The sequence below is a fragment of the Salvia splendens genome, chromosome 22 (assembly GCF_004379255.2).
Source record: "Salvia splendens isolate huo1 chromosome 22, SspV2, whole genome shotgun sequence".
Taxonomy (NCBI): Eukaryota; Viridiplantae; Streptophyta; class Magnoliopsida; order Lamiales; family Lamiaceae; genus Salvia; species Salvia splendens.
This window is the reverse complement of record NC_056053.1, coordinates 3123507-3149467: the sequence shown is the minus strand read 5'-3', so window position 1 is coordinate 3149467 and position 25961 is coordinate 3123507. Positions and strand designations below refer to the sequence as shown.

Below are 25961 nucleotides of genomic sequence, written 5' to 3'. Positions count from 1 at the left end.
CAATGGACTCACCCCTCCAAAGCTCATTTCTTTACCGTGGAACATGGAAGCATGAAATTGACACCATCATTCTGTCCACCATGGCTCGCCTAAAAAAGGACTATGGCTGTGAGGGTTCGGTATTCCCCAGCCACTTTATTTTCGAGGCTCAGTCCGTGGTGGAGTATCATTTTGGGGTGACGTTTGAATGGTGGGAAATTGTGGATCGCCTTCACTTCTTGGAACAGCGCTATAGGACCTTCAAAGAGCTCCTAGGAATCGCAGGTACTTACTGGGATCAACCGAGCAACAAGATCATCGTCTCGGCGAACACGTGGGCAAGCCATCTCCCTGTAAGTTCTATGCGCTATTTGTAGAAAAGTTAACATTATGTGAATATTTTAAGATGATGTATGACCTTGTAATCGATGTAGAGAAACCATCTCTTCGGGGCATACCACAGTAGTGGTGACCCTGCATACAAAGAGTTACGGGAGCTGTTTGCGGTGAATGAAAGCATGCAAGGGATAGAGAGAACGTTGATCGTCCTGTCGGATTCTGTGGAGGCAGCGGGCCATTTGTGTGATGCACCAAAGAAGAATGCACAACCCGTAGAGCCGGGCGAGGTCAACAGTGGGAACCCATTTTCTCTTGCACGACGCAAGCTCATGTTCGATGACGGAGGACCACAAGACCTTGAGTCAACAAACAAGAATGTCACCGGCCGTGTTTTACCTCGAGAGACCCCATCAAGGAGTCCAACACTCACCTATTCGTGTGGATCATCCAAGCCTGTGACTTGGTATAGGATGCCACGGAAGCCCGATATCTAGTCGTGTGCGACTGTGTAGCTTTTTTGTCATTATCACTAATCTCGGCTGTGTTTTGAGTTTACTTGGTCGGCTGGTTAGGAATATTTTAGTAGAATGTCGTAGTAAGCATGGGATTGGTGTTAGGCTCGGTTATCACAGATCTTGATTAGCAAGATCAGCCGGAGCTGTTTCCTTTTGATGCAAATGGAACAATATTAATGGAAGTCCATGTGTTATCATATTTTGATCTATTAAAATCATCTATTTCTCTTTGCTGATGTAGTGCTCGACGCAGAGCTGTAACATCTAGATTCAGTCAATAATTTTATCAAGTCGTGATCATCAATGCATTGATGATTGAATATTTGTATAGTGATATAAATATGATAAAATCTATGAAAATGAGGTTTGTGAAAATGAATGGAAAATGAGGTTGGAGAGTCTACACGAAGAATTGAGGGACGCAGCAGCAATTGAGATATATATAACTTTGATATTGTATAAGTAATTAAGAATTAAGCACACAACATTTCACTTCATCCAATAGATAATATAACATAGTTCTTGACATGCCAAAAAAGGTCAGCTACAAAAAAGCTACGCCAAAAACCACCAACTGACGTTTAAATTACAGAAATGTCTTCATAGTAGATAATATATAAAAACTAGCTTAATTAGGTCCAAAAGAACATAGTTTTTGATTACCCAAATCAACCGGCAAATGTACGTTCCACCCATTGCATGAAGCGACTCCTAATTAAGACCTTCTTTCTCAATGATGCGCCTCACATATCCCGGCTTTGAGGCGTCAGGGAGGCCGGTGAAGATTTCCAGCCTCGAGTTCTCCTTACCGATGATGTCGCAGAGGTCGTAGCGCTGAGACTCTGTCAGCTCCGGGATGTTTCCCAAATGACGGAAGATCTCTTTCCTAGCTTGGCCCAAGTCGATCTCATAACCAATACGAGCGGTCAACTTATCCAAACGTGCATTCGTTTCAGCATGCAAGTTGCTAAGGAGGTTGAGCAAAGCAGAATCATCATCACAGCTCTTGCGTTTACGAGTCATTTTTTTTGGAGCAGGAGCAGGAGGCGCATTAGTGTTTGCAGCCACGTTCTGCCCACTTTGAGCGCTGTTGTCATCAACAACTTCATTTGTGTAGCCGGGTTGGACTTGATCAGACCCTAGAAAGTCTTCAAAGCTTGGGTAGTAATCAGCACTTTCCCCGATAGATGTAAATGCCTCATCCGTGGTATTGTTAGCCACTGCCTCGCCAATACCCTCAGCAGTCCCTCCAGTGGCCCTATCGTTCCCAAATATCATCTTCCAATCATCCCAGAGAGGCCAAGCTTTGTGGCGCATGGTGCGGGCATTGGGATCTTGCTGCAATGGAAAAATGAGTGTGCGGGCGCACAAGTGAAGACATGGCAGATCAACAAATTTTAAACCATGAAAGAGTGAAGAATATACAACTATCACATACCCTCACGATTTGATCCCATTGGTCATCCGAGCAATCAATTTTGAAATCATTGTGTACGTTGAAGCCAACCCCACTACGGTCGAGTATTTTGGACAGCGAGTAGTAGTTCCTTTTCCATGTAGTAATCTTGGATTGAATGTGTGGCGTTGCCTTCAAATCAGTAGTTGGGAACTCATTTTTCAACCATTCCTCTATCTTTTGTGCATATCCACCTCGGAAGCCATTGTCTGACTTCCATCCTGTGGCAACAAGTTCCTTCAAAGCGGAGATTAGTATCAGCTCTTCACGGTCAGACCAAGATCTGCGAGGGCGGTCGCACGGGCGGAAGCTTGAGCGGCGATACTGACTGCGGCCTATAACAGAGAATCAGCATAGAGGCAAATCAAATTTGGTTAATGTCGTTGCCTACTGGATGTGCATAAATTAGGTGAAAACTGAGTGCTCTTAACCCCCAAACCTTGGGTGCATTGGCTGCCACCGGCACTAGGTGCATTAGTCCGTGCCTCAGACATTGCTATGAACAATTAAAAACAGAGACAAGTGTTACATACAATTGCCGGTGTATACGGAGACAAGAAATAATGAAGAAGAGAGCTCCAGATATGACATGAAGATAGAATGAAAACAATAATTTAAACACCCAGGTAATAAAAGTTCAGACAAAGCTTCTCACAGTGAAATCGATTTAGCAGACAAGCAAAAGCGACATACACATCAGGTAATAAAAGTTCAGAGCTTCATGATTAAAACAGAATACAGGGGCCATCAAGAAAACTAATACTCAACATTATATCAAAAGAAGCTTAGATCTAGGAGCTCTCGGCACATCAACGGGTAACTGGGAACGAAGTATGTTAGTCTAACCTGGGAAGCTGAAATCTCGAAACCGTCGACGACCTTAAGCTGCCGCCGTCGTGTGGAAAGTTACTCTCAGGAGGAAATCAACCGCGAATGAGGACAACCCAAAGGGAGGCGATGTAATCCCAAAATAAGTGGAAAATCTTAGGGGCAAAAGGGTCAGCACAAGACCAATATCTACATGCTCAAAGTTAACCAAACAATGGGATGGGATTGTTATTCATGATTGAATAGGTGAACCAAACAACTGGATTATCAAGACTCAAGTGCAGATCATGATTATAAACCACATTTGGGCCCAAATATATTAACAACCCGTCATGATAACCAAACGGACCCTTATGGGATTGGGACGTTTTCGCGTGTACCGAAATCTCACGAGTTATTATCCTTGTGATTCTGAACTTCATCAATGGTAACAAAAACTGAGAAAAAACTCCTAACCAAAAACTGCATTTTGAACACTGGACAAACAACTCTACTAAAACTCATAGAAAAGGAGAGCAGATATATATATAATTATAAGTATATTCCTGATATAAGATCTCTATACGATGACTATCAAAGTTCAGTTAACCACAACAATCAATTAATAGACAACTACTTATAACACTGACTAATAATCTCCTCCCAATCACAATTCTCTCTCCTTCCTAATCCTCTGTAAAACCCCTTCAATAGCAATATCAAAAGCATCCTCAAAATCTGTTGATCCTCCACTCTGAATCCCATATACAATCCTAGGAATTGTCTCAATCACTTTCTCCCTTTTCCTCCTAATCTCCTCCTTGCTAATCCTCTTCAAAACATGCTCTATCACAGAGGTCTCATTCATCACCTCCCCATGGTCTATATAAACCGAGTAGCTCTCCGGTTCGCCCGGCAAGAACCAAGGATACTGCTCGTACGCGGTCTGGTTCCAGAAGAAAACCGGCACCGAACCGGCTATCATGCAGTCGAAAACCGACCGCCTCGTGAAGCTATCCCCCTTCGGCTGCAGGCAGAATTCCGACGCCAGGAGCGATTCCATTATCACCGACGAATTCGCCGAGCATTGCGCCGCCGCGCAGTCCACCGCGCGGCACGACGACGAGTTCGAGCAGTAGCTCAGGAGCGTCCCCCGGAAATCACGGCGGATCGGCTCACGCGCCGCGCCGATGAACGTGTAGAGGCTGCCGCGCTTCTGTTTGCGCACGAATTTTTGCCAATCTTGGAGGATTTCTCTGGATTCGGGGTGGAATCCGGTGGGGTAAGGCACGCCGACGTCGCGATCGTCGAAGGAGGCCTTCTCGATGATGAATCGGGTGACCCGCTGCATCTCGGGCATGTTGAGGAATGTGGAGCCCCAGATTTGGGCCGGGTCGGCTAAGCGGCGGAAATCCCATGTGATGCGGCTCAATGAAATGAAATGATCAGAGCCGTTGGATTTCTTCCAATGCTCCTGATGATCGAGCCACCTCAGCAGCATCCTGCAATCGCGGTCGCGTTTCGCGGTGTCGTTTTTCCAGAGGTGCTTCCCCACCGCGAGTCCACCGTAAAACGGGATGTAGAACGCCGTAGCGGATTCCGCCTCCAGGGTTCTGCATTTGTGCGTCAGAATCCGTTTGTGGAAGATCAACTCCAGGGCGAATTGGTTCGTGCGGAACCAGGATTTGTAGAGATTCTCCGGCAGGAGGCGGTGGAGCTCGGCGGCGCGGCCGCCGAAGCCGCTGTTGGCGGCGATGCCGCACTGCCAGTTCCAGTTGTCGAGGTCGGTGCAGCTGTGGAGTAACAGGTGGTGGTTGAACATGTACGGGAGATCGTAGACGTAGACGGTGCCGGAGGGGCATTCGTCGGCGGCGGGGCGGCGGGGGAGGCAGAGCGGCGCAATGCGGACGGCGGAGATGATGAAGAGAGGGATCGAGATGGAGGCGAGTGAGATCCATAGATAAGGGTGGGCGTAGAGGAAATTGAGGGGTTTTGACGGTTTCCGCCGCGACTGGAGCTCCGGCGAGTATGCGTGGAGCATAATTGGTGTTTCAAGGTTTTGGTTTTGGAAAAGAATCGAAATAAAGAAATTTACTACTGAAAAAATAATTGAATGGGGCGTTACATTTTAATGGGAAAATGAATTAATTGAATGTGTATTTTTGGAAATCACCTTTTCAATAATGGTAGGAAAATGGAAAAAATAAAAATGGTCCAAGTCTATGACGTTGATAGTATCCAGTTTTCTGCAAATTATACACATAGTGATTGGGTTGATTGACGGAGGTTAGAGCATCCAGAGTGGGACGGATGTCCCGACTGACATCCCGACGGCACTGTCGGGGAACTGCTGGTGAGACAGAAGCTTCACATCATCGGCGGACATGCCGCTGGTTGCCGTGAGGAGGTTGTTTTAGTAAATGCCGGCAAATCGGCTGAGCTGCCTCCTCAGCCGCTCCCACTGTTTCCGGCATTGCTCTCCATCGTAGGCTTCCCACCTGGCGGTTTGAATTGGAGGTAGCTTTGGCTAATGCGCCATCACATTCTGTCGATATGCTGGTTAGCCCCGACGTAGGGATCCTCGACTACAGTGATCCAGGCTTTCGCCAGCGCGACGCACTCCTCTATGCTCCAGGTGGTCCTCTTTCTCCCGCCGACCGCGGAAAGCCGCGGAACTCCGGTGTCCGCAAGCGACGTCCGCGTTGCCGGGTTTACGCCTAATGGCGGACACCCCGCGCGGACGTTCGGCACGCCGGTCCGACGTTACGCCTGCCGCTGCGGATGCTTGATTCAGCTCCAATTACGTATATATATACACTCGAACTTATAATTCTTGAAATAATTTAGCCTTATTCACCTGAACAGGCAATAGATTATAAGAATTTATATATTGTAACGTCAATTAAAATTGTGCATACTAATTTCATCGTAAATAAATTGTGACCCAACAAGATAAACTAAAAATAGAAGGTTTAGTCGATCCAAATAGAAGGTTTGCCTCAAAATCGAATTTGTATATTGACTTGATTAACAATTGTAGTGTTAGAACTTAGAACTGAAACTCTTTTAGCCTCAAAATCGAATTTGTATATTGACTTGATTAACAATTGTAGTGTTAGAACTTAGAACTGAAACTATTTTAGGGGATATTATACTCAGTTTCTAGTCAATAGAATAAATATTATAGTGCTAGTAATGGGTTTTAAAATAATACAGAAAAAAATTCAAAAAAGAAAAGACATCTGCTGTTATAAATAACTGTCTTAATATTTTGGCTTATTTTATGTTTGAGATATCTTCTTTAATAAAGTGGAGACCGGCACGATATGGAAATTAGCAAAAAGGAGTTAATGGGTTTAATAAAGTGGAGACCGACAAAATAGAGTAAATTCTAAAATTCAGCATAATAAAAGTTCCCACATTTTATTCGTACTGTGCAGTTAAGACTAATCATCAAAGAATGCTACTAAGCATGCATAGAATAAAACCGAATCAATTATTTCGCTTTTCGATTGGCTGAAGAAGATTGAAATAGAATAAAAACTCACACTACTATATTTTATATTTATAGTAGAAACTCTAATTTCAAAGAAAAATAAAATAATATTTTTAACAATAAAACTATGCGACCACGTTATAACTAGTCATACACAATTATTTTAATAAATATACATAAAGTAATAATACAAAAAAATGTTTAATACTTTGGCATACTGGATAAAAACTGACTACTAATTTATTTTAGGCAAACTATGTATTAAGTATTAAGTACATCGATTTGTAATTATTTTAATCAGTTTGGCTGGTCACTGATTACTGATTAGTACTAGTATCATTACTTTTGATTCATATAATAGTTTGAATATAACTGTGATTAGCGGCATATCAGCCTTCAATTACGTTCAAACGAAGTTCAAGAAAATAAAACAGTTCGGCCATAGCATTAGCAGGTGTCGCATTTTCATTTGAGGCCGTGTAAAGTTAAGACAAATTAATCAATGCTAAATGTGAACCTAAATAAAACAATTTAGACGCAGGAATTGAATCGAAATACTATTGAATTTGATTTTTCTATCCTGCTTCAAAATTGCATCAACGTCAAACACACCTGTAACTATAGAAAAGTAGGAATATATTGTACTTGGGCATTTTTGGCATATTGAAATTGGATTCCTTATTTGCCGGAAAAAACAATATAAAAACCTACGCCAGTGCGACGTACATGTGTAATGCACTAATAATATAAAATATCCCTTTATTGCAATTACAAGAGAATTTTGTCACAATAGGTATATTCTGTATGAAAATAGAAAAGAGCATAACTCAATCCTTAACTAAAACAGTAATAATAACTTATCTAGTTACCACCTCTATCTCTGATGCTATTTCAACACAAAAGCTTTTAAAAAATTAGGTATAAAAAAATTGACATTTTCCACCCCATACATACATACATACCTTGATTTGCCGGCCTTGACCCATTCTCCTCCTCTCTTCTGTTTGTGACAAAAAATTGGGTAAATGTTGATCTTGCAAAAATGGTCTTCTATCTCATATTGGACTCATTTTGCTCCTTGATTTTCTTAATCACTCCATCAGTAGCAATATCAAATGCATCTTTACCAATCCCATTCCCATCCCCATAGATAAAATTTGGTATCAAACTAATAACCTTCTCCCTCATCCTTCTCACCTCTTCCCTACTATACCCTTCCAACACTTTCCTAATTGACACACCATTCTTAACATCCTTCCAATCTATAAACACCGAAAACCGGTCCGGTTCATCCCCCAAGAACAACTCATACTGATGCTCAATACTCCTCCTCCAGAAGAAAACCGGAATCGAACCGGCTAGCATACAATCGAACGTTGATCTTCTAGTATGCGCATCCCCTCTAGGCTGTAGACAAAAGTCCGACCCCAGGAACGCCTCTTGGATCTCGGGCGTACCCTTGTAGCACCGGGTTCCCGAGCAGTCAACGACGCGACACGACCCCGTCTCGTTGTAGCAATAGCTTAGAAGCAAAGATCTAAAATCATCTTTGATCTTGTTCCGCTTGGCTCCCACAAATGTGAACAAGCTAGTCCTATTGCGAGATGTAACAAAATCAATCCACTGGTCAACTTCCAATTTTGACTTTGGGTGGAATCCGGTGGGGTAGGGAACACTGATCTCACGGTGGTCCCACGGGTCCCGCTCGACCGTGAGCCGCACGATCTGCTTCATCACCGGCATGTAGACGAAGCTGGACCCCCAGTCTTCGTCTCTCTGCCGCCGAAAATCCCACGTCATCCTCCCCAGGAGGATGAAGTGGTCGGAGCCGTTGGATCGCCGCCAAGTGGGCTGATCCTTGAGCCACGTCAGCATGTCCTCGCATTGGTAGTCTCGATCCCTCGCGGTGTAGTTGCGATTAGTGAATAAATACTTCCCCACTGCGACCCCAGCGTAGAAGGGTATGTAGAAGGCCGTAGCGGATTCGGGCTCCGTGGTGCGGCACTCGTGCTTCATGATCCTCTCGTGGTACATGACCTCGGCGGCGAACATGTCGGTCCAGTACCACGAGGGCCCGGGCATGGCCGGGAGGGACGTGGCGCGGGGGCCGAAGCCGCCGTTGGATAGGGTGTTGCACTTGGATATCCACGGGTCTAGATCGCGGCAGTTACGGAGGAGGTCGTCGTTGAAGGCGGGCGGGAGGTCGTAGACGTAGACGAGACCGGCGTCGCATCTAGACGGCGGCTTGAGGGGTGGTGGTGGCGGCGGCGGTGGAGAGGAGAGGATTGAGCGTAGGGAATAGATTTGGAAGAGGAGGAGGATTAGTAGGAGAAGTGAGCATTTGAGCAAAAAAGGTAGGAGGGAATGGATTGTCTTTCTTGGAAACAATTTATCAATCTTGAAGTTGAGATTTTCCAACATTAGGAGGTATGGTATGTATAGCTACAAATAGTGATCAAATGGGAGTTTTTGAGAGAAAGAGAGGTGTTTGGTGAAGAACTTCGACTACCACTACGAATAATATAAAGCAACAATACAAAAATTAAGACTTACTCCAAGTTTAATTAGCTATGTGGAGCTATTTTCATTTTTTAGGTCAACTACCATATAAAAAGAGCGGTGCTATTTAGTAACAATGTGGCTAGCTTGTTATAATTTCGATTCAAATAAAAATCGATTTAGTAGGAAAAAAGTTAATTATGAATATTATAGTCTTCATTAGAGTCAAATTTAGATCTCTCTAGAATAAGTGGAGATGAATAATGATGATTAGAAATTTGAATATTAAATTTATGTAATGCATGGCTTTATTCATAGTCAAGGACGAACCACGAGGGAACACCGATCGAGCTAACTTTTGTTTAAAAAAATAATCTTATGATCGTGGGTGTCATTATAGATCCGGAATAAGGTTTAATTAACATCACTGCTAAAAAAAGTTAATTATTAATAGCAGATAATATATTAAATGTCCAAGGGGTGAAAACGTGGAAGGGTATCTAGTAAACGTAATGATAGTAGGGTCACATTAATTATCATAATTACCAAGCATAATTTAAATTTTAATGTGGGCCGATCATGTGATTAGCATTCAGTGGTTGTCGCGATCTGCGCAAATAACGCAATTAGTTAACTGAGATTTAAATTATAAATTAATTCTCAATCTTCGATGCAACAATATAAATTACTGAAGGAGTAGTAAACTAGTAATAGGGAACACTGCTGCTGTGCCACAAAACGTCACCGTTTTCTCCCCACTTTTGCAAACTCTATCCAAATATACCTGCAACTCAATGCACCAATAAAATCATAGTAATGCATATGAGCAATTTACGTAAACAATGACTGTTAGAATGGAAAGATTTCTTAATATCAATCACGATGATTTGGAAATCAATTTAGAAGATTATAGAAGATTGATAGCATAATTGTAGGAGAATAGAAACCTTCCTTGTATATCAATGTATCAACCTCTATAAGAGGATTATTGTACAATGAATAAAATACACAGTAAAAAGTATCATCTTCTATGTCCCTAATTCTTCTAGTATCGGTTAACATGGTACCAGAGCAGGATGTTTTCCTGTGACTCAGAGAAATCTCATCATCGTCTATACCTTTCCCGACCAATTGTAACCAAAAACTTACCTTTCCCGACCAATTGTAACCAAAACCTGTGAAAAATCAGTAAAAGGATGTCAGAATCCAATGAACACAAAGAGATTGTTACCGACAGAACAGAGACAGAGCAGTTTGCAAGGATGTTTGCAAACTTCATGCGCAGCAGTTTTGCCATGACGAACACAGCAGATGCCAACCCGGAACCGAACCCACCACAGGAGATCGTGGTGGACACCAAGCCGTTGGATATCGGCTACAAACTGACCAGCGAGAATTACTCGTTGTGGGTCGTATTGATGGAGAGAGCCGTCAGTGGCAGGGGAATGATCTCCCACCTCACCGGGCATCCCGCTCCTCCGTCGAAGACTGATCCAGCCTTTGCACGGTGGCAACAGGCGGACCATTGCGTCTTCACGTGGTTGGTTCAAAATATGGAACCAAAGATAGTAACCCGAATCTCCAAACACGCAACAACCAGGGAAGTGTGGAAGAGTCTAGCCGTGACATACTCCAGCGGCGGGGACAGAATACAAGTCTACGATCTCCGCCGCCGAGCAAGCACTCTGAAACAGAAAGGAGAAACGTTAGAGGAGATCTGGACTCAATTACAAGAGATATGGCTAGCAATCGATCAGAAATCACCAAATCCGATGAAGTATCAGGAGGATGTCGAGATCTACGACAATTGTACACAAGAAGATAGAGTGTATCAATTACTCACTGCCCTAGATGACAAGTATGAAAATACTAAGAGGGAAATACTCAAGATGGAACCGTTTCCCTCTTTGGATGAAGCATACTCCGAGATAAGGAGGGAGGATGCAAGGATGAGGGTCCTTCAACCTGCCTACAGCGAGGAGAAGAGCACCCCGCAGGGAGTAGGTGCCGGACTCGCCGTGCGAAGTAGGCCACCCCAATCTCAAAGAAACGGTGGCGGTGGCGGCGGTAATGGCTGGAACCGACGGACGGACGAAGATAGATCTAAAATGGTGTGTACGGTATGTGGTCGGAAGAAGCACACCAAGGAGAACTGCTTCGAAGTGGTGGGTTTCCCAGAGTGGTGGGAAACCAAATACGGCCGACCACCGCCCCATAACTCGAGCAGAGGAGGACAACCGACGCAGGGGAGAGGCAGCGGTCGCGCGGCGGTATCAGTGGCTGGAGACGGAGCGCCCGCCGCCATCGGGGGCAACACCGAGGCCGCACCAACCCGAGGCAACAGCGGCGACCGGCGACAGCCTGAAGAGATGAACGGAGGAATTGCAAGTGCCAATTTGGCAAATCGGGCGAATGAGGAATCGGCGCCGAAAGGAGGTAACAAATTAGGGCTTGATGCATGTTTGCAATCAAGCCCCTCAAGTTTTCAAGTACCATATATTGAACCCCACTGTTTACCTCCAGATCCCTCAACTTTACAAGTCTTGCACATTGACCCCAATATTTTCGAAAATAGAAGTAACACCCCTATTTGTCAAAAAGGAGATGATGTCAATTTTATTTCATGTAAGAATCGTTTTGAAATACTCGGAAAATTGTCAACTGCTTGTGCAGTATCTACTTGTGAGGAAAAAAATGACAGGTGGATCTTTGATTGTGGGGCGACGGATACAATGACCTATGATGCCTCCGACATCACTGAACCCACAAAACCGGGGAAGGCATACGTTCAGACAGCCAGTGGAGAGGTGTCGAATGTTGAGGGAGCCGGGACAGTAAACATATCATCAACATTAAAATTGTCAAATTGTCTCTATGTCCCGTCCCTATCACACAAGCTATTGTCGATTAGCCATGTCACCCGAGAACTTAATTGCTCCTTACTAATGCAGCCCAATTTTTGTCTACTGCAGGATATCAGGACGAAGGAGATTATTGGACGTGGCACTGAGAAGGACGGGTTGTACTACGTCGACGAGATAGCTCAAAAAGGAACCGCGTTGCTGACTCACGGGTCTGCAAATCGAGAAGCTTGGTTGTGGCATCGTCGTCTAGGTCATCCTTCTGCAAGTTATTTAAATTTGTTATTTCCCAATTTTTCCAAGAATTTACATTGTGAAACCTGTATTTTGGCCAAAAGCCGTAGAAAACCTTTGTCAACTCGAGTATGAAAACCTTTTGTAGGGATAATGGGATTCTTCATCAAACCACCTGTCCTCACACACCAGAACAGAACGGTGTAGCAGAAAGGAAAAACCGTATCCTCCTCGAAATGACTAGAGCAATGCTCCTTGAATCCCAAACACCGAAACACTTTTGGCCTGAAGCTTTAGCCACCGCAGCCTACCTAATAAACCGTCTGCCTACCCGAACCTTGGGATTTAAAACCCCTCTGGAAATCCTCTCGACACAGGCTAAAATTCCACAACCTTTGACCCTTAGACCTAGAATCTTTGGAAGCTCCGTTTTTGTCCATATTCCGAAACACGAACGTACCAAACTCTCACCGTGCGCTGTAAAATGTGTTTTCGTGGGGTATGGGGTAAGTCAAAAGGGGTACCGATGTTATGACCCCAAAACCAAACGAATCCATGTCACAATGAATTGTAATTTCTTGGAGTCGGAATATTTTTTCCACCACCTTAGTGGTCAGGGGGAGAGTGACAGGATAGAGGGGGAGAGCAGAAATAGTGACCCACTAAGGTGGTTGCCATTACCAAGCTACCTCACCGCGGACCCACCCGAGAAGGTTGTCGGGACCACCGAGCAGGTCTCAGTAGAACAATCCAGCCAACTCAGTGTCGACGAACAAGATCCTCCCCTGATATCCAATGTAAGTATTCTTCCCATCTCTGATGCTGCTAACTCTGATAACTCGTCCGGAACTAGTAATGAGACAGGGGGAGATGAGTCGCAAGAAGTCTCCAACAACATCTCCAGTGCTGAGGAGGTTACCGTTGATGAAGATACCGGACGGTACATATTGCCACCACGGGCGAACAGAGGAGTCCCACCAAAAAGGTACTCCCCAGAGAAAATTGGCAGGAACGCACGCTATGCTATAGCAAATAGTGCCACCAGTCACTTGTCGGAGATGGCACGAGCATTTGAAGCTGCACTGTGTGAGGAGGAAGAGATACCTTATTCAGCAGAGGAAGCTATGCGACACAAACACTGGAGAGCAGCCATGCAGAAAGAAATGGATGCCCTAGCTCGAAATCAGACGTGGGATAAGAGCAAGCTACCAGAGGGAGTAAGACCAATTGGTTGCAGATGGGTGTTCACAATTAAAAGGAAACCAGACGGGTCCATCGAAAGGTACAAAGCACGGCTGGTAGCAAAGGGGTACACTCAGACATATGGGGTGGACTACGCAGAGACCTTTTCACCAGTCGCCAAGATGAACACAATTAGAGTCCTTCTATCGATTGCAGCTAATCAAGACTGGCCCCTCTACCAGTTCGACGTCACGAACGCCTTTCTGCATGGAGAATTGAAGAAGAGGGTATATATGGAGGCACCGCCGGGGTTTACACAAGGATTCAAAAAGGGAGAAGTCTGCCACCTGAAGAAGACCTTGTATGGACTGAAACAATCACCAAGGGTATGGTTTGGAAGATTCACTGATGCTATGATTTCGTATGGTTTCCACCAGAGTCACTCGGACCATACGCTGTTCATCAAAAGACAAGAAGGGAAGGTAACCTGTTTAATCATTTACGTAGATGATATGATTATTACTGGTAATGATGCAGAGGAAATCAAGAAGTTAAGAGATAGTTTGTTTGAGGAATTCGAGATGAAAGATTTGGGCGACCTCAAATACTTCTTAGGGATCGAGGTGTTGAGATCCAAAAGGGGGATTTTCTTGAGGCAGAAGAAATATATTCTCGACATCCTGGCTGAAACAGGGCTATTAGATTGCAAACCTCCTGACACGCCAATCGGAGTAAATCATGGGCTGAGGGTCGTAGAAGGTGCTGAACGGGCAGATCGTGATAGGTATCAGCGTTTAGTTGGGAAGCTCATCTATCTCTCCCATACTAGGCCAGATATCGCTTACGCAGTCGGAGTTGTGAGTCAGTTCATGCACTCGCCGCAAACTGACCATATGGAAGCCGCGTTGAGAATTGTGAAGTACTTGAAAGGAACCGTTGGACATGGAGTATTGTTCAAAAAGGAAGGACATCTAGAGATAAGTGGGTACACAGATGCAGACTGGGCTGGCAACCCAGTAGATAGACGATCCACCTCCGGCTACTTCACCTTCGTTGGAGGAAATCTGGTAACATGGAGAAGCAAGAAACAGAAGGTAGTAGCACTATCTAGTGCGGAGGCGGAGTTCCGAGGGATCAAGAGTGGGTTGACGGAATTACTGTGGCTAAGAAGGTTGATGACAGAGATTGGCTTTCAACCTCAGAGAAGCCAACTGTATTGTGACAATAAGGCAGCAATAAGCATTGCTGAGAATCCTGTGCAGCACGACAGAACCAAACACGTGGAAGTCGACAGACACTTCATCAAGGAGAAAATTGAGAAAGGAGTCGTGGAATTTCCATTTGTAAGATCAGAAGATCAGTTGGCGGACATTCTCACCAAAGCAGTCAGTTCTAGGAGTTTTGAAGACGCGTTGGGCAAGCTAAGTATTGGTGACCCCACTACTAAGCTTGAGGGGGAGTGTTAGAATGGAAAGATTTCTTAATATCAATCACGATGATTTGGAAATCAATTTAGAAGATTATAGAAGATTGATAGCATAATTGTAGGAGAATAGAAACCTTCCTTGTATATCAATGTATCAACCTCTATAAGAGGATTATTGTACAATGAATAAAATACACAGTAAAAAGTATCATCTTCTATGTCCCTAATTCTTCTAGTATCGGTTAACAATGACTTCATTTAAATAAGGATTAATTAGTAATGAACTACTCATTTCATGGGTTATTTATTTTACTAATTTAAATTTCATAATTTAAATCAGGTTGCATACTTGCATGGTCATTTAACTATTAATATTGTAATAAATTAATGTAATATAGTCGTAGTATTTAAAATTATATTTACATCTTATCGATTTCAATTCAGAGTTTTCAACTACTAATTTATCAAATTTGGAAAATCATTTTTTACATTTAGATTTATTAACCTCTATTAGTATAATATATTAATACTCTCTCTATCCACCATTTAAAGAGTCATTTTGACATTTCGAGTTGTTCACGATTTATAGAATCATTTACTTTATTCCACTTTTAGTATGCGGACCCTATAGTACTAACTTTTTACACTCACAATTCATTATAAAACTAATACTTAAAATGGGTCATGCATTTTACTCACTTTCTCCCTTTATTTTTTACTTCATAAAGTTAAACAATTTCTTAAAATTCGTGTCTAGTTAAAAAGACTCTTTAAATGGTAGACTAAGGGACTATTACACTAAAAAGTCATTAAAAAATTGAAATATAAAATCGAAACGTTTTTTTTCTTAATTGTCTCACAATATCCAAAATAATACTATTAATATGACAAAATCAAACACGATAAGATAACAATCTGACGTTGTTATTTTGACAAATTGATATCATTGTATTTACTGTATTAATCAAAATATGTTGATATATAAAAATAACCTAGTTTTGTTGCATTGTCATATTTTTTTTAATCTTGTTATAGTATCAGTTTCAATTTTAATCATCATATGACAATTGAGAAAATTAAAAATAAATTAGAATTAAATTAATACTAACTCCTTATTGCAATTAATAAGCTATAATTGTGATTTTAAATAATAACGTATTGATATCACATTATTAGTTAAAATATTTTTAAATGATAAAATTTTAATTACTAAAAATCACTACTCCACTATTCAACAAAGTATTACTACTATATCAACAAATTATTAATTAATTCTATTTCTTTAGCGGTGGTGTGGAGTGTGGACGGTAGAAATGAATAGAGCAAATGTAACTTAAATCATTGATTAAATAAATTATGGATACTACCAAATAATGTAAAAGTTGGAAGGGCGACGTGCGTCGCGGCTGATTTAAAGGTGGATACCTCAATGTCATAAAACAAAATTAGATTAAACAAATTTGAGAAAGAAAATAGAAAAAATAATAGGTTAGTTGTTGAAAACTGCGATGTTTTTTTATATTAATCTAGATGATTAAGCATTAAATATCGTGTTAATGTGCAGTTTTTATATATGTCGGTGCATCAGCCATCATGGGATGACGCGCATATAAAACCATATGTATACTTAATTATAGTTAATGTTTGATCTTTAATATTTTTCAATTTACAGTCTTAATCTTAATTTAAATTATTTGATAGCTGTACTTTAGACAAAATTTATACTTATAATACACTACAAACAACAATAACAATGTCTAGTTGGCTACAATTTTATTTTTTTTCAAAATGAGTACTATATTCTTTATAGTTTAATTCAATTTGTTTACTTATTTTATTCTACGTAGCAATTAAATTATCACATAATGTTTTCTATTTAAGTGGATTTCTATTTTCTTTTGTTACAATTTCATTCTAATATCAGCAGATGAGTGGTCGTCTTAATCTGTTCATCATTTTTGCCCTTGGAGCTGAAACAAAACTCACGAAACGTCATCGTATTTATTCTTAGCATTGTTCTTCTCTTTATAATCTCTTCACGTTATTATTTCTATTTTAAATTGAATGAAGCCAGTCAATTTGACATTTTGAATATTTACAAATATTTTTACTGTCTTTTACCTTTTATAATTTTTTTTTTGCATGAGCCATTAGATCAGGTCTTATCTTAGGGTTTATGTTTTGTTATATTATAGAGTATGCTTTTGCTTTTAACTTTAAAAGACGTGGGTTGCTTTTTAATAATAAATCAGGAGTACACTAATCCAAATTTTTGAAATTAAAATATTTTTCATTAATGTTTGGTGTTCTGATTCATTTGATTCTATTTCTTTTAAGAATATATATAGAATCAATGAAGTTAGAACGCCAAATTAAAACTTAATGGACAAAATTTATATGAAATAAAGAATTATATGTAAATAGTTTATAAAGTTAATTCATAAAGAAAATATTAGGTGACACTTTAATTGCTATATAGATTAAAATAATTAACAAATTAAATTAGGCTATTAATAATATAAAATTTTAGATTCATTTTGAAATAAATAAAATTTAGACGATTTGAATTGCTCAAATTAATGAAAGATATTTTGCTATAAATGCCTAATCATGATATGCGATTAAGAATTCAAAACCTAACAATTTAAATTAATGCCACGTATTATTAAATTGAAAATAATTAAAAAAAAGTAATTATATCATTTTAACATAGCATTTCATATTATTCCCTCCTCACTTCTAGCATAGGATTTCAAAATTGTTATGGAACCAATTTTGTCCTTTAAAAAAAACTCAACACTTTATATTTTCTTACAAAAAAAGTAATAGCAATATCAAAGGCATTGAGTAAACACTGATCTTGCATAAAAAAGGCTTAATTCTACCTTATGTTGGGCTTATTTTGATCCTTGATTTTCTTAAGCACTCCATCAATAGCAATATCAAAGGCATCTTTACCACTCCCACTTCCATCCCCATAAATAAAATTTGGTATCAAACTAATAACCTTCTCTCTCAACCTCCTCACCTCTTCCCTACTATACCCTTCCAACACTTTCTTAATCGACACACCATTCCTAACATCCTTCTGATCTATAAACACCGAAAACTGATCTGGTTCATCACCCAAAAACCACTCATATTGATGCTCAATACTTTTCCTCCAAAAGAAAACCGGAATCGAACCGGCCAGCATGCAATCGAACGTCGATCTTCTAGTGTACGAATCCCCCCTAGGCTGCAAACAGAAGTCCGAGTCCAAGAACGCCTCCCGGATCTCGGGAGTCCCACCGAAGCACCGGTATCCTGAGCAGTCGACAGCCCGGCACGAGCCCGACTCGTTGTAGCAATGGCTAAACAGCAGGGCCCTAAAATCGTCCTTCATCTCTCGCTTGGCTCCCGCAAATGTGAACAAACTTGTCCTATTGTTAAGACTCGTCACAAAATCAAGCCATTGGTCAAGCTCCAATTTTGACTTGGGGTGGAATCCGGTGGGGTAAGGAACACTGATGTCGTGCTGGTCCCACGGGGCCCGCTCTATCGTGAGCCGCACGATCTGTTTCATCAACGGCATGTGGAGGAAGCTGGTCCCCCACCCGTCGTCTCTCAGCCGCTGAAAGTCCCACGTGGGCCTCCCCAGGAGGATGAAGTGATCCAAGCCGTTGGATCTCCGCCACGGAGGCTGATCCTGGAGCCACGTCAGCAGCTCCTCAAACAGGCGATCGCGATCTCTATATGTGTAATTAGTGGACAAGTACTTTCCCAGTGCGACCCCAGCGTAGAAGGGTATGTAGAAGGCCGTAGCGGATTCGGGGTCCGTGGTGCGGCACGCGTGCTGCATGATCCTCTTGTGGTACATGACCTCGGAGGCGAACATGTGGGTCCCGTACCACGACGGGGAGGGGATGGGGGTGAGGTGGGGGCCGAGCCCGCCGTTGGGGGGCTCTTGGCAGCGCGAGCTCCATGGCTCGTAGTAGTGGCAGTTGAGGAGGAGGTCGTCGTTGAAGGCGGGCGGGAGGCCGTAGACGTAGACGAGGCCGGCGCCGCAGATTGTGGGCTCCAAGGGTTGAGGAGAGTAGAGAATGGAACTTAGGAAGTACTAGTATATATGAAAGAGGAGTAATATTAGCACTAGGGAATGGATTCTATATCTTGGATATAGTTCGCTAAACATCAACATTGGGATGTATAGATACACCTACAAATAATGAATATCACTTTTTGAGAGAGGAGAGTATTATGAATAAAATGAAATTACGGGGTTAATCATCGTCACATCATGGGGTAGCATGTACTATTATAGATGCAGCAGAATAAGAAAAATAGTCCATTTTCATTTTAATCGTGGGTATCATTATAGATCCGGAATAAAGTTTAATTAACCTCCCTGCCAAAAAAAAAGTCAATTACTCTCTTAATGAGTTAATTCCCAATCTTCGATGCAACAATAGTATACTAGTATAGTAGTATAATGTAAAAGATGGAAGGGCGACGCGCGTCGCGGCTGATTTAAAGGCGGAGATCAAATTATTGGATACCTCAATGTCATAAAACAAAATTAGATTAAACAAATTTGAGAAGAAAACAGAAAAAATAATAACCAATAAAATGAGAATCATGACGGATTAACCTCATAAGTCTTCATCAAAACATAACCAACGTACGAAGCAAAAAGAAGCATAAAGTATTGAGTTGAGAGGTTAGTATGTTAGACATCAATTCTAACTAGTAGCATCATCATCAGTAGGAGTGTGACTTGATTGTTGGGGTTGCTTTTTTTATTTATTTTAATTAGAGCATCTGTAACGCCATGGGCCGGGCCGCAAATCGTGAGTCTCGGCCCGTCCCATGCATTACACGGAAGGGCGGCACGGCTCAGGCCCGTCCCGGGGCCGCGTTCCCGGCCTGGGGAGCGTCCCGCGTCCCGGCCCGGGACGGGGTTGCACGGTGACGGGCCGCATGTCCCGCGTCCCGGCCCAGCGTTACACGCTCTTCGGGCCGGGCCGCAAATCCAATTTTTTTTTAATTCGATGTCTATAAATACGAGCTTGCGTTCCATCCATTTCAATCCCGCGTTCCATTTCAATACTCTATTATACCCTTTGTTTCGGCGCCAATGGATTGGTTCAACGGCGATCAACGTGAGATGGAGGAGTTCGTTAACTCGAACAATTGGTACATACCGTCGTCGCAACCATCGCAGACACAACCTAGTCCGGGTTTCTTGTATTTTAAATTTGCTTCGTCTAGTAATGTAATGTTAATTTCTAATGAACAATGCATTTTCTCGGTTTCAATTGTTCAACGAATTGCGTTTACGAGTTAAATAGGTTGGAGTTGCGAATAGTGTCATTTATTAGTTGCGGCCCGGGCCGCAACCTGCAGGGTTACAGCAGTTGGGGCCTGGGCCGCAACTGTAGAGGAATGATGACGTGGAGGGGACTTAGGGCCGGAAATGGGGACGGGGTTAATGATGCCCTTAGCTAACTTCCCTGGTGACCTCAGACTTTGTAAGTTGGGGTTGCTTGGACATAAACCGTTTCATCATCTCTTCCATCTCCAGTTTTTGCTCGCGTCTTTGCTTAAGCAAATCTTGTTGCATTTTTACCTATCATCCTCTTTTTCTTGTCGAGCTTGCCTCCAAGAACGTCATCTATAAAAATCTTGCTCAAATTTGGATGGCCACCTTTCGTTGCAGCAATAGCTTACTTTCGTCTAAATAAAAAGAAAAAATTTATACGTGTGAAATCAGCATTCGAGGAATATCAAGCTTATAGTTGATATTAGTTTAAGAACAACTTTATATGTGTTGAATTCATTTAATTTTATCACACTATTAAATATTTCCTCCGTCCCACAAGAATATGCACTTTCTAATTTTAGAAATTCTTTTACGTCTAAATTTACTTTTTCTTTCTACATCTCTCTTACTTTACTAACTGTGCATTAAAATTCATGTTCAACCAAAAAGTACATATTTTTATTGACCGAAGGAGTTCACCATATGACAGTTAACTTTGTTCCCTACACCTTAAGGAGACTTAAGACCTGAACAGCCCTTCGCCTCAATCAAACAGATATTCAGACCTCTCTCTCTCTCTCAAACACACACACACACACATGGCTTGCTTTGTTCAATTCTTGGTGCTGCTTCCTCCCATTCTACTAATTTCAAAAGCCACCTCCCTAAGGTCACTTGAACAATTTCTCACACTTCAAGGTCTAAATTTCTAAACATTGGCATGGTATGTGTGGTAGACCGCCCACAAATGATCTGTTTTATGAAAGGGTCATTCATATATTTTTATGCTCGTTGCCTTATTATAGATCTATTCTTATTTCTTAATTTGATCAACAGTTAGGTGCACACCATATAAAAATGAAGTTTGAGAAAAAAAAAATTGTTCTTTTGATCGTGGGTGTCATTATATATGGGGAATAAGCTTTAATTAACATCCCTGCGATCAACGTTGACGAGTCCATAATCAGAAAAAAACAAAAAAAAAAAAGAAAAAAAAAAGAACCCAAAAACCAGAGAATCAAGTTGAAAGAAGTGGCCCATATAAGGACATCATCACAAGTCACAACCACATCAAAATGAGCACTAGTATAATGTAAATTCTAAATGTGTTGATCCTTCTAAATGTGTTGATCCTTAAGGTTAATGTACTTGTGAGGATCAACAAATGACTTATTGGATTCAATGGATATCAAGTATTTTATTGGTGTCTATACTTACAATTTATATAGCATCAAAGCCATAATCCAGCGAACCATAGCTCATAAATCATTCTCCAATTTAAGCCACATATGTTTTTGTCTAAGGGCCTCTCTCTGAGTTGAGACTCCCTCCTTCGCTCCTACAGCAACACCTGCCCCCAATAAACTTGCTGGAACAAGCTCCAAAAATGCGCAACAAATCATCAAAACTGGACTAGTTCAAGTACAACACAAGCATGCATGGATAGATAGCTACACTTACCCTTGATCGACCAATTTGAGTAATCTGCTCTGATACTCGCTGCCTGTAACCTAACAATGCATGATAAAACTCCCCCTTCACTTATAAGCTAGACAATGGCAACATATCTGAATCTTGGGCAGTGTATGAGAGTTGAGGAAGCACTTGAAAACGTTCCAAAGCAACTTAAAATCAGGCATTCACAGTCATCATCTCAGATAGTGCCTGCGAAATTTCCACAAAAAAGAGTATATAAACTCTTTGTCAAATCCTCCACATGTTGTGAGGCCTATATAAAGACACATAGCTTGAACATCCAGAATGGTGATGCTCCTGTTAATGTGTTTGTTTGCAGGGGAAGGGATCCTGATTTTGATTGTCTTCTCATACTTCTATGTTTGGTGCTTGACGAAACGTTTGTGTTTGATGACCTTCATGACCCTTTCCATGTCGAGCTTCCCCAATCTCTCAATGCAGATAGGTCTTCCCAACCTGCCTACGCCGTGGTCGCTTCACTGACCTTAATAAATTATAAATAACCTTGAGGATCATGGTTCATAAATAAACCGCCTGCATTTAGAACAATGTGCCAAAATATAAGAAGAAAATAACTGGCTTTAAAAGTTACATATTTGACTTGAGATGCTTCTAATTTATAAGACATGATATTAATTATTAAACAAAAACAGAAAATATAGTGATTTGTTTCTCTCAACAAGAGAAACTATAGTTTTAGTAAGAAGGTGTTGCAGTGGTCCAAGACCAAGATTCGAGAACTAAAGCAGACATTGTACAATGTTCTGAAAAATTAAACAATCAGACAGAAATCAGTAAAGACAGTTTTTGAGCAGCCCAAAGACTAGGAGAAATACATTTTGATTTCCAGTTTTTACCAGGAAGGAAGTGCATAAAGGAAGTTTACAAACAAAGCTGAATACCATGACCACACAATATTAAAGAAGTATGGAATCATACCAAAAGTTGGTTTGGCAGAATCAAAAGAATAAGTCACCCCAACATTTGTTAATGGCTGCTTCAGTTCTCTTTGGTTTACAGATCCCTCGAATTACCTTGTCCCAAGTGGAGGCCTTTGGCTGAAGAAAATTTTGAAGCATCACTTGTATAATATTAGAAGCTCCAATTATTCTGTCACATTTTTGTAGCCTTAGAACAAGCTCATCTAGGAACTCTCCACCATCTAGAGGTGGATCAAGCTTTTCCCTAAAAGCTGTCAGGAAAAATTTGCAGGTAACTGAATCAGGATCACAGCCTTCACTTAACATGCGATTCAGTATATCCATGGCATGGGGAATGCTGCCCTGTTTGCACAAGGCATTGATGATTATATTGTAGGTGATTACATCAGGTTTGGAGTCAGATGCTTTGTATAGCATCTCATTAAATAAGCTCAAACCCTGTTCTACTAAGCCAACATTGCATAGACCATGAATCATGGAACTATAAGCCACAACATCGGGTGTAAGTCCTTTAGCCAGCACCTGCTTCCATATCACCAGGGCATTTTCCAACTTCCCATTCTTGCAGAAACCATGAATAAGCACACTGTAACAAACCTCATTATCCTCGTAATCCTTCTCAACCATATCTTTCCATAGAAGAACTGCCTTATCACAGTCTCCGGCCTGAAAGAAGCCATTCATCAGGGAGCTGTATGTATGTGCATTTGGCAAGCAACCCGCATCAATCATTTGGGAAAAATACTCTTCAGCTTCATGGGGCTTTCCGTCTTGGCACAGACCATCAATAACAACACTATACACAACTGTATTTGGTTTGCATCCCTTCTCTAACATCTTGGCCCACAGTTTTAGTGCCTCATCTGATTTCCCCTCTCTGAACAACCCACTAATAATGGCAGAATAAGCATACTCATTTGCTGCATAGCCTCTTTCCTCCATTCCCCGTAACATGTTTAAAGCATCAGTAACTGGTCCCTTCTTTACTAGTCCATTTATTATGGTTCCATAAGTGATGTCGTTTGGCTTGAGCTTATTTGACAACATTCTGCTCAAAAGACTGACTGCCTTGTCTAGCTTTCCTTTGAGACACAGCCCATGTATGAGCGTGTTGTAAGTAACTTCATTCGGAACACAGCCTTTGAGGAACATATTATCAACTAGCTTAGCGGCCCGGGCCAAATCCCCCTTCTTGCAAAGCCCATTGATTAACACATTGAATGTAGGTGGAGTTGGGTCACACCCTTCTATTTGCATCTCATCCAACAAAGCCACAGCATCATCAATCCTATCCTCTTTACACAAACCATCCATGAGAGTGCAGTAAGTATATGTATCAGGCTTACAATGGAAAGCAGGCATCTCCCTAAACATATCTACAGCCCTACCAACTAATCCCAATCGACACAGCGACTTGATGACTAAATTAAACGTTAAACCATTGGGAGAAATATGCTTTTTATTGTTAAGAACATAGTGATACAAGTCCAGAGCATCACGATACAATCCCTGCTGAATAATGACATTAAGAAGAGAGTTAAAGGACTTAACAGTTGGCAAGCAGTTGTATTTATCCTCCATGCTATTGAACAATTCAACAGCTTTACGATGGAGACGTGCTTTGCCATGAGCCTTGAAGACTAGGATGAAAATTTTCTCAGAAAAGGCTCTGTTTTCGCGCTTCATCCGTTGAAAGATAAGCTCCAAGGCCTTGAAATCACCAGACTGGGCATGGTGTTGAATAAGGGAGTAAAAGGTGGAGTCACCCCGCGTGTAGGACCCAGACTTGTGTGTGTCGCTGAATATTGAGTCAGCAATTGGTTCATTCAAGGAGCTAGCCACAGAGAATAAGCGATGGGTTAGGAATCGACGTAAGAGCTTACATGTAGACAACTTTCCGACAGGCATTCCGACTATTTCCACCTGGTACTGATCACACACATACATCAATTAGATTTTGGTTTTTCGACCTTCAAGTTAAAGAAGAGAAATGGGGATAAGTTCCACACTGAATTTGCGACGGGGGTGGGGGGGATTTCATTAAGTTTTTACAAAAACAACATATATATGCTTAACTCAATCATATTGCAGAACACAAAACCAAAACATGGAGGTCATTTTAGATCCCATTAAATCAGTCCAAGAAGTTTGACTATAGATAGGCTGATCATCTTGATGCTGTATGTGACGACAAATGATATTTTCCCAACATTAACAAGTTGCATGAAGTTTAGGCCTAGTTTTTATATTCACCGTCATAGTAATGCACCCGGAAATATTTATATTTTGTAGGCTATTTGTAGTCATAACTGAGCATCAGCATTTAGGCATAATTTTTTTGTTGGTCTTAATCTTATGGAAAAAACAATTACTACTTGGCAACCAAAGGAAGCTTTGCTAAGAGCATTTAAGCTCGAGCTTTGTATAATCTATAGTGGTTATCTCGGTAAACAGGATTAGCATCAATTATCATCCAACATCGAAAGCAAGAAATGACATGATGGATTCAGTGGAAGAATCAGACTGGATGTGTAAAGACATGGTTGTTAAAACAGAGATATAAACTTGATATCTGTAATTAAAAAAACAACCTACCGCTTTCACAGAGACTACAGGGCATAAATTATCGAACTTTGCAAATTTTTTGGCGTAGTTGGTGTCAAAACAACTGAACATTGCATTATTCCTTCTATGGAATCCAAGCTTTGAGAAAATGGAATCAGGAACATTGTTCGTCAGATTACCCTTCACAATTTCTGCACATTTATAAGTTTAATCATCACCACATAATAATAACATAACAATGCTGAAACCGCGAGTTCGCATAGCTGGTAGGATTCGGTAGAATAATCTGAATAAGTAGGATTCGGTAGAATAATCTGAATACTCTGTTACCGATAATCAATACTAACATCCTAGCTAGTCAGTCACAGAAAGTATTCTAAAATTGAAGCTGAAATTGCTTGTGCGTGTGAACAATAAAATGTAAGGTTTGAAGCTTACCGTCTCTACACACTTTCACGCCGGCAGCGGGTTGCCTCGACTTTTTACGCGCGTGTAGTATATCGGAAGAAAAAATGGCGGAGGAGGTGGAGAAAGGCGACAGGTCGAGAGGAAAAGCTAGGACTCTGCTGCGGCGGAGAAAAATTGAATTCTTCAATGATGTGGTGGAGTGAACCAATTGAAACGAAGACGGCATGGAAGCTCTGTGTCTGCTCCCAATTAAGCT

The 25961-nt window shown here is 41.4% G+C and overlaps 5 protein-coding genes across 9 annotated transcripts; all 5 read right to left on the bottom strand.

Annotated features, from left to right (window-relative positions):
* Nucleotides 1-1299: 1299 nt before the first annotated feature.
* Nucleotides 1300-3486, bottom strand: LOC121787360. Its single transcript, XM_042186073.1, has 4 exons — nt 3136-3486; nt 2729-2785; nt 2272-2624; nt 1300-2171 (listed from the first exon to the last, which is right to left on the bottom strand). The coding sequence occupies exons 2-4, from the start codon at nt 2781-2783 to the stop codon at nt 1545-1547; spliced, it is 1035 nt and encodes a 344-aa protein (XP_042042007.1). The 5' UTR covers nt 2784-2785; nt 3136-3486; the 3' UTR covers nt 1300-1544.
* A 153-nt stretch (nt 3487-3639) lies between these two features.
* Nucleotides 3640-5515, bottom strand: LOC121787358 (xyloglucan galactosyltransferase XLT2-like). Its single transcript, XM_042186069.1, has one exon. It carries the CDS (start codon nt 5135-5137, stop codon nt 3764-3766), a length of 1374 nt encoding a protein of 457 aa, XP_042042003.1. The 5' UTR covers nt 5138-5515; the 3' UTR covers nt 3640-3763.
* A 1804-nt stretch (nt 5516-7319) lies between these two features.
* On the bottom strand, nt 7320-9173 carry LOC121786187 (xyloglucan galactosyltransferase XLT2-like). Its single transcript, XM_042184766.1, has one exon. The coding sequence runs from the start codon at nt 9011-9013 to the stop codon at nt 7643-7645; it is 1371 nt and encodes a 456-aa protein (XP_042040700.1). The 5' UTR covers nt 9014-9173; the 3' UTR covers nt 7320-7642.
* Nucleotides 9174-17675: 8502 nt separating this feature from the next.
* LOC121787880 (xyloglucan galactosyltransferase XLT2-like) lies at nt 17676-20396 on the bottom strand. Its single transcript, XM_042186730.1, has 2 exons — nt 20283-20396; nt 17676-18893 (listed from the first exon to the last, which is right to left on the bottom strand). The coding sequence occupies exons 1-2, from the start codon at nt 20394-20396 to the stop codon at nt 17676-17678; spliced, it is 1332 nt and encodes a 443-aa protein (XP_042042664.1).
* Nucleotides 20397-21315: 919 nt separating this feature from the next.
* On the bottom strand, nt 21316-25961 carry LOC121787859 (pentatricopeptide repeat-containing protein At4g20090-like). Of its 5 annotated transcripts, none has more exons than XM_042186702.1 (5): nt 25736-25961; nt 25328-25488; nt 22731-24661; nt 21777-22325; nt 21316-21684 (listed from the first exon to the last, which is right to left on the bottom strand). In XM_042186702.1, the coding sequence occupies exons 1-3, from the start codon at nt 25929-25931 to the stop codon at nt 22751-22753; spliced, it is 2268 nt and encodes a 755-aa protein (XP_042042636.1). In that variant the 5' UTR covers nt 25932-25961; the 3' UTR covers nt 21316-21684; nt 21777-22325; nt 22731-22750. The 5 variants fall into 5 exon arrangements, with proteins under 5 accessions (XP_042042636.1, XP_042042637.1, XP_042042640.1 ...); XM_042186703.1 differs by having other exon boundaries at nt 21316-21654; XM_042186706.1 differs by having other exon boundaries at nt 22731-24655.

What these genes read in the sequence shown, in the direction of transcription:
- LOC121787358 (XM_042186069.1), bottom strand. Translation starts at nt 5,137, where the DNA reads ATGCTCCACGCATACTCGCCGGAGCTCCAGTCGCGGCGGAAACCGTCA.
- LOC121786187 (XM_042184766.1), bottom strand. Translation starts at nt 9,013, where the DNA reads ATGTTGGAAAATCTCAACTTCAAGATTGATAAATTGTTTCCAAGAAAG.
- LOC121787859 (XM_042186702.1), bottom strand. Translation starts at nt 25,931, where the DNA reads ATGCCGTCTTCGTTTCAATTGGTTCACTCCACCACATCATTGAAGAAT. An exon ending in CGTGAAAGTGTGTAGAGACG is followed by an intron (nt 25,489 to 25,735) that starts GTAAGCTTCAAA and finishes ATAAATGTGCAG; the next exon opens with AAATTGTGAAGGGTAATCTG. An exon ending in CTGTAGTCTCTGTGAAAGCG is followed by an intron (nt 24,662 to 25,327) that starts GTAGGTTGTTTT and finishes GTGTGTGATCAG; the next exon opens with TACCAGGTGGAAATAGTCGG.
- LOC121787880 (XM_042186730.1), bottom strand. Translation starts at nt 20,396, where the DNA reads ATGCAACAAGATTTGCTTAAGCAAAGACGCGAGCAAAAACTGGAGATG. An exon ending in AGTCTGAGGTCACCAGGGAA is followed by an intron (nt 18,894 to 20,282) that starts GTTAGCTAAGGG and finishes CATATATACTAG; the next exon opens with TACTTCCTAAGTTCCATTCT.
- LOC121787360 (XM_042186073.1), bottom strand. Translation starts at nt 2,783, where the DNA reads ATGTCTGAGGCACGGACTAATGCACCTAGTGCCGGTGGCAGCCAATGC. An exon ending in TGGCAGCCAATGCACCCAAG is followed by an intron (nt 2,625 to 2,728) that starts GTTTGGGGGTTA and finishes TCTCTGTTATAG; the next exon opens with GCCGCAGTCAGTATCGCCGC. An exon ending in AATGGGATCAAATCGTGAGG is followed by an intron (nt 2,172 to 2,271) that starts GTATGTGATAGT and finishes TTTCCATTGCAG; the next exon opens with CAAGATCCCAATGCCCGCAC.